This window comes from Arachis duranensis, chromosome 2 (genome assembly GCF_000817695.3).
Source record: "Arachis duranensis cultivar V14167 chromosome 2, aradu.V14167.gnm2.J7QH, whole genome shotgun sequence".
NCBI classification, from domain to species: Eukaryota; Viridiplantae; Streptophyta; class Magnoliopsida; order Fabales; family Fabaceae; genus Arachis; species Arachis duranensis.
In genome coordinates this window covers 90,921,344-90,929,074 of record NC_029773.3, presented here as the reverse complement: position 1 = coordinate 90,929,074, position 7,731 = coordinate 90,921,344, and the positions used below count along the sequence as shown (strand labels likewise).

The window sequence follows — 7,731 nt, the reverse complement described above, 5'->3', positions numbered from 1 at the left end:
TATTTTACATTCAAATTTTTTTATAAATCAAGTTTAATCATGTTAAATAATATATAAGATTTTAAATAATATTAATCATAATTAATTTTTATTATATTAGACTAATTTTATTGAATTTAGTCAACAATATAAAACACGTTCTCGTGCTTTTATTAGGATCGAACTCTTTACTTTTCGAATCTAAAACTTTAATATCATGTCATGACTCATGATACCACTCATCCTAGAGATTTACGCTGATGAGTAAAGGTAACACTAATAGTTATATCTCTAATACTACTTAAACCTCTATTGTACACATTATACAAATATTTCATTGGCTCCGATACTTTTCTTTCTGAAAAAGCTATATTAAATATTAAAGTAAATACAAAAGAACCATAACATTTAAATAAAGTCAAACATATTTAAATTAAGACAAACACACTAATCACACTTAAATTTAAACCAATCCTTAATTGACCCTAATATAATATAATCTAATCTACTAAAATTGTTTGTAATTTAGAGAGGTTTAATTCTGACATTAGAATATGATCTACTAAAATATATCAGAATTTATTTACTCTACTAAATAATAACAAAGCCTTAATCTACTTTCAACAATTCTCCTTTTTCTCCTCCAAGATCAACATTCTCGTTCAACTTTTTCACCATATAGATTTTAACATCATTTTCCAACCAAGTGAGATCATCAAATCCAAAAGACTCAAGTTCCTTCCACAAATTCTGAAACTCCTTAACAGCATCATCAGTACAGTCCTTTACATCTTTATGACTCTTTAGAAAATGAAGAACTTTTCCCAAAGTCATGATCGAGTTTTCAATAAACTTTTCACTCTGATTTCTCCTTTTCTGACCTTCAACAAGTTTAGGATGCTTAGAACATGCTTCCTCCAGTAGTGAAACAAAATCTTTTTTCACTTTGCATAAACCCTTGAAATCCACTAAGTTGTTGTTGTCGTTATTTCTTGTAACCAAAGGCACTATGCGATTATCATTAGGATGATGTTGATGACCATCATTCACAACACAAACTTCAGCCTCAATAGTACAAGAATCGTTCACAAGAAACCCGTTGTTAGGATCAAGAAACTCGGTTAAAGTTATAAACGATGCGTAACCATAGCCAGGACCTTTTGCACTGCCTGATTCATATTTAGTACCTGCCAAAATCATATACTAATAAATTGAAATTTTGTGATAATAATCAAATTCATAAAACTAATAATAATACAGAATATTTAATTATGGTGCTAAATTTTTTTTATAAAATTCAAAAAAAAAAAAATACAAGGCAAACAACCAAATGAAATAACAGTAACTAAACTCCATTATAAATAAACTGAATTGAGAGAGTAGAGAGAAAAATACCTAGTGTTATTTCTTTATCAGAGAAGAAGTAATTTTTGAGAGTCAACTTGAAACTAACGGTTTTATTCCAACTACCAGCCGGTAAAAGAGATTTATCACCATTACTCAAATAAATTGACAAATAGTTCGGCCGAAATCCTTGTGGATATAGACTAATTCGCCTAAAATTAAATCCAAAGAAAAAATAATACATAATTATTAAAACCTCAGCAAAAAATCTGTGTAAAATAGAGAGTACCTTTGCAACATATACGTATATAGATGAGTTTATTAAATTGCAAATATATATAATATGTAAGTATATATATTTATTGAATTTAATTTTACTATAATATTAATGTAAAACTGTTATATACGTGTCTAATCAAGTATGAATGTTCATTAAAAAAATATTGTGAACTTATAATTGTACAACTGTATAAAATATTTTATATTGTCACTCGTATTTATATATATACCATGGATGATCTCCTGTAAAAAATGTGTCCGAGTATTTGAGGTAACATTTCAATGCAGAGAAGTTCCAAATGATCCATGTGTACTTCACAGTTGTAGAAAGATTTGTTTCAATTCGTCTTCCTTGAGAAAAATTCTTCCCTGTGTCTGATACTGAAAGTGATATTAAATTGATAACGTTAGTTGAAACTTTTTTATATATCTGTCTTCGGAATATTCGCAACTACTTATATTCTAATTGATAATATTAAAAATATTAAATAAAAATTCAAGAATAAGTAATTACAAATACAAATTCTAATTGATAATTATTTTTCACAATTTAACGCAAATATTCAAATCTTGTTAAGAGAAATCAAAACGATAAAAATACTCAAACTCTACTAAGGTCTCAGAGTAGAAGAAATTAACCTTTCAATTTGGATATAGAATCTGATAACTTGTCTTTCACCATGGGATTATCATCTCTTTCCTTCTTATTATTATTATTATTGTTGTTGTTGTTGTTGTTGTTGTTGTTGTAAGGTTTGAAGCACATTATAAGGCTGTCTTTGAAACTGAAATTCCTCCCCATTTCTTTTTGTGCTGCCATGGCCGCCAAGGCTCTCACCTTTTAAAAAAAACAATAACAATAAATAAATAAATCTTAAATAATAAAAGGTAGTATTAAGCTGTAATTACTTGTGAGAATTCAATTCACACATACTCATACACATATATAGAACTATTTTTTGGGAGTATTCTTTCTTTCATAATGAGAAAGACCATATATGCTACTATCTATTTTAATTAATTATTTAATTTCGTCATAGTAACATCACAATAAGGCAATGAAAAAGGAACGAATGAGAGAAAGAAAGAGTAATAATAGAAAGAAGGTGAACCTGATGATAATGATAATAGCTAGAAATAAGTGAAGAGATGAGGGAGAAGAGTTTGTGTGTTTATTATGTAGTTGTTTTTGACGGGTAAATAGGTAGCTATTTATTCATGAAAGGATCTAGGCGATCCAAACGTGCTAGGTTATATATGTGTTGTGGCACATCTTTCATTCATACTATTTGAATTCGTTAGAGATATATGCTAGGTTATATATTTGAATTCGTTAGAGATATATTTGCCAATTTATGAGCTACTCTTTTACTATTTCTCTTAATTAATATATAAAAAATTTACTGTACTAGAACTAGATACTAATACTAGATGCAAACAGTCAATAATAAAGATACTAAAATAATTGCTTTGAGTTTTTTTTTTTTTTGAGACTTTGTATGACTTCCAACATTATTACTCTCCGCAATGATTTCCAAAAAAATATTTTTGGACTTTCTCTAGGCCCATGAAGTAAGCTAAAGCTTCAGTGGTAATTCATATGTTCTTAATATGCTGTACTTAAGTTCAAATTTTGACAAATGTGTCAAGTATTGAAAAGGAACTTTTTAGTGTTGTATAAATGTGTTGTATTGTGATATCTAAAATTAAAAGTTGATCAATCTATCTGATAAATTTGTAAAAACTTTTAATCTTAACTAATAACTATGAATAATTTATATGGCCTAAATTTACTTTTCTTACTTTTATATAAGTATAGTTGTCCAACAGGTAGGAAAAATAATTACTAAAATTGAAAGAATAAATTAAACATGTAAAATATAAAATTGTAACATAATTTAAACAGTAAAATTATTTGACTTAGTAGAAATCGAAATTTTACTTTATCCAATCAACTATATATTGACAGAGAGTAATATGAAATGTAAGATATGTTCTTGTTGGCATTCAACTGATTAGGTAGACTCAACTTGAGATTTGCAGTTTTGTTCAGCTACACACAGTTATAAAGTAGCACTTTGACAAATAAAAAGAAAAAGAATAGAAATCTAAGGAGCTATGGCCTCTATTTCCATATGGCATGTGTAATGTTTGAAGAACACCAATAAATATTACCAAAAAATATAAATAGATTCTAATATAATCTCAGCCAGCAAACCAAAATAGAAGTCTTATTTGGCAGTCATCTTAATTAGGGTATTCCACATCCTAGTTCATCATCCATTTCTCTCTTTACAAACCCTTTTTCAGCTATTGCCAATTCCTTTCTTGCTCTTTCAAGATCTGTCTCTGCTAAAATCATCAGTTCTTTCAGGTTCCTCCTCTTAACCTCTAGAGCAACTACACTACCCTTCAGCCTTTTCACCTTCATCAATCTCTCCGCATAATTTTTCATACTCAATGCAGATTCAACATGGGGCTTTAGCCAACTCAAGTCATCAAACTTAACCATCTCAAGCTCCTCCCACAAATCTTGAAGCTCCTTACATGCATCTTCATTCATGTCCTTCACCTTTTTTGTCTTTAGAAAATGCAACACTTTCCCTAGAGTTGTGAATGACCATTCTGTGAACTTCTGGCTCCGTTTTCTCTTTCGATGGCTTTCAATAACGGAAGGATGCTTCAAACATGCTTCCTCCAGCAGATTAACATGGTCTTTTTCTATTTGGCATAGACCCTTGAAATTGATCAACTCATCACATGTTGATGAGCACATTTCCTTAGGCAAGTGATCAACATTAGTATCTTCGTGTCCTGAATTCTCGACAGACACCTTAGCAACAATTATGCATGTGTCCTTCACAAGAAACCCTTCACTAGGGTCACAAAATTCAGCTAAAGACACAAAGGATGGGAAACCATAGGCAGCAACCACTCCTGTGCTGTTGTGCTTGTAGGTATGCACGCCCACTAGCAAAAGCAGAATAGATTGGAATTAAAATAAGAACAAGAGAATTGAGTGAAAAATGCTCCATCTACTGAATCCTTCATAACATGATCATTCATCTATGAAAAATTGTCAAAAATCATCCAAAAGGCAGCACTATGACATGCATGAGATTGCTAGAAAATAAAAGTTTTCATCAATAAGACAAATGATACTGATAAGACTCAATTAAAAGCTTTATATATGTAAACTTCACAATAAAGAGAATGAAGAAATCGAAATAGTAGTGTCAGAAGTACCATGTGTTATGGTGTCATCAGAATAGAGCTGATTAATTAGAGACATCTTAATGTTAGCAGTTTTGCTCCAACCAACAGGAAAATTAGCATTATCACCAACAGACAAATAGATTGACAAGCAGTTTACTTTATTCCCTTTTGGATGTATACGAATCCGCCTAAAAATCAAATCCAAAGCATATATATGTTACGTTGGTATAAAGGTTTAGGAAAAGAAACGAAGAATAATTTAGAAAAGTATCATATTGATTTCTTCACTTGATTACAAGGTTCTTACCAATATATAGACCAAGAGAACGCTAATGAGTACGCTAATTATAGAAAAATATCCTAATAAATTACATTGTTTTTTTTTTTTATTCTCTTTGATATTTTCCTGATTTTGTTCCCTAATTATAATATTCTAATAATATATATATAACACAAATAAAACAATGTACCAAAGAGAATACCTATTAGTGAATAATTGCAAAATACATATATAGGAGTTGGTTGCAAGCAAGTACCATGGATGCTTGCCAGTGAAGAAGTTCTCGGAGTAGAGCTTGTCGCACTTCAATTTAGAGAAGTTCTTGATGGTCCATGTGTACTTTGAGGTGATAGTTGTTTCAACCTCTCCTTGATCCTCCATTTCTTCAGCTCACCACGTAACACTTGTTTGTGTTTAACATAATTTCGAAACATTATCAATGAAACTTAGTGGTTGTGAATGTTTCTGGAAACAAACATCAAGCATGCATGCAACTATGCAAGTACTTCTTTACTTACTATGTACTATGGTTATTAGACAACTATCTATATATTTTGTGTTCGCATACATTGATTTTCCAGTGTATCAAAAGAATGAAAACGACATTTATTTGGAAACATGAGTAATGGCTAACTAGTTATAGATCAAAGATCTTCTGTATTAACCCTGAGACTATTCAGAGAGACTCTTCAAAAAGCAATTTTAGCACCCAACACCAGCATCTAGTTAAAATTTCAGCCCAACTAGTTTTCTCACAGTTTAAAACTGAGAAGATTTTAACAATACCACTGATCGGAAAGTTAGGACCAAATGTATTTTCATAATCCAATTGCTGAAGATTATACAGCCAGAGACAAAAACATGCAAATGTGTTTGAAGAATTGAGAATTCTAAGCTAACAAGTAACAACTATATGTAATAAACTCAAACTCTTTCTATATATTCAATAAGAATGATAAAAAAAATCTGACGGGTCTCACCGATAAGAATGAAAAAAATAAAAAATAACAAAAATAAAAATTTAGCCCTAAATCATTAACCATTGGTGAAATGTCAATGATACAGACGTTATAGAATAATAAGATAACATAAGATGATAGGTTGATTGAGAGAAAGAGGTTTACCTGAGAAAGATGAAAACTTGGTAAGTGGTAAATAGTAAATTCTCTTCTTTGATGCTTGTTGAAAGCTCTGTTTTCGTTTCCCTCTATGTAATCCTCAAAGCTCTGGTTTTTAGTTTTTACTCCCTCGCTTGCAGAATCCTTTGATGAGTTTCCAAGAATTCTTTGGATATAATTTTTTATTCGGTTACGGTTTTACCCCCTCAAAGCTTTCACTTATTTTTTTTAAGAATTAAAAGTGAGGTTGGAACCCAAAACTTTTTAAGTGAGAAAAAAATTATGTCATGGGCTTCACTTTTTAATTTCTGTTTGGTGCTAAGGTTATGAGTTTTTTTTTTTTCAAAAATAGGAAGGCTTGAACTTCGATTTTTTAGGTGAATATTAAAAAATAATGTATCATTTAAGTTATAATTCATTAGTTAGAGTTATGATTTTCATAATAAAAAAAAAGTATAATATCCTTATTTACTAGAATATAATGATCAGGATTAGTCATTGTGTATTGCATTGTTAAGATGTTATCCATTTTTTTAATTTTAATTGATTTTATATAAAAGGAATAAAAAATATAAAAAACTTATATATTATTTTTTTTGGTGATTAAAAACTTATATATTACCATACTTTACTACCCCTCAGTTACTTTCTTTTTCTTACGAGGAGCTTTCAATTTTTTTTAATCATATCAACAAAATTAGTATCTACTTTCATTTTTTCTAGGGTACACCTTTGAATCGGTCTATAAAAAAGATTCCCAATTTTTTTCGTAACAATTTTTTATTTTCAAATGGGAAAATATTTTTGTTATTTTTTATTTATGTATAGTTCTATCTATCTATAGAAATTATTTGGACTCTTATAAATAAAAAAAATAGTCACTCATTATTTAAAATGATAGTACAATAGTGTTAAAATTAAACTTAGTTTAATAATCTACATCTATACAATGGACTTGTTTATTTTCATCATCACTACAAAATGCTTACAAAGTTATTTGAAAAAGCAAAGTTAAAGGGAAAAAAATTTTATTAATTAATTATGATGTATAAGAAAAAGAAAAAGTACAAAAATTAGTGATCATAATTCATAATAAGGCATACATGTTACCCTATCGAACATTCTATAATTGACAAAAGTAGAATACTAAATAATAGAATTATTATAAAGTCCTAGAGACATTAGTGTTTTGAATCATACATAATGATAGAGATCTAGCTAGTAAGCAGAATACAAAAATATATTTATATATAATCTTAATCTAATTAGGGTTTAGGGTATTATTCCATATCCTAATCGATCATCCAAATCTCTTGCTACAAAACCTTCTTCGGCCTTTGCCAATTCTTTCTTTGTTGTTTTAAGATCAGCATCTATAGAAATTACCTCTGCTTTCAGGGTCTTGGCTTTTTCTTCTAAATCAACCACATTAGCCTTAAGCTTTTTCACCTTGGCTGCATTCTCAAAATAGCTCAAAGCAGATTTCACATGTGGCTCCAACCAACTACCAATTGT

At 29.3% G+C, this 7,731-nt stretch overlaps 2 protein-coding genes across 2 annotated transcripts; both read right to left on the bottom strand.

The window, feature by feature from the left end:
- Positions 1-588: 588 nt before the first annotated feature.
- On the bottom strand, positions 589-1,179 carry LOC107476097 (uncharacterized). Its single transcript, XM_016095844.1, has one exon. It carries the CDS (start codon positions 1,177-1,179, stop codon positions 589-591), a length of 591 nt encoding a protein of 196 aa, XP_015951330.1.
- Positions 1,180-3,609: 2,430 nt separating this feature from the next.
- On the bottom strand, positions 3,610-6,352 carry LOC107476127 (MATH domain and coiled-coil domain-containing protein At2g05420-like). The gene is made up of 4 exons (XM_016095870.3): positions 6,223-6,352; positions 5,355-5,501; positions 4,849-5,006; positions 3,610-4,572 (listed from the first exon to the last, which is right to left on the bottom strand). Exons 2-4 carry the CDS (start codon positions 5,477-5,479, stop codon positions 3,854-3,856), a joined length of 1,002 nt encoding a protein of 333 aa, XP_015951356.1. The 5' UTR covers positions 5,480-5,501; positions 6,223-6,352; the 3' UTR covers positions 3,610-3,853.
- Positions 6,353-7,731: the final 1,379 nt, after the last annotated feature.

Coding starts and splice junctions, on each gene's coding strand:
- LOC107476097 (XM_016095844.1), bottom strand. CDS start 1,179: ATGATTTTGGCAGGTACTAAATATGAATCAGGCAGTGCAAAAGGTCCT.
- LOC107476127 (XM_016095870.3), bottom strand. CDS start 5,479: ATGGAGGATCAAGGAGAGGTTGAAACAACTATCACCTCAAAGTACACA. Junction 5,007..5,354: donor TTCACTGGCAAGCATCCATG/GTACTTGCTTGC, acceptor TTTGATTTTTAG/GCGGATTCGTATACATCCAA. Junction 4,573..4,848: donor TGATGACACCATAACACATG/GTACTTCTGACA, acceptor TGCTTTTGCTAG/TGGGCGTGCATACCTACAAG.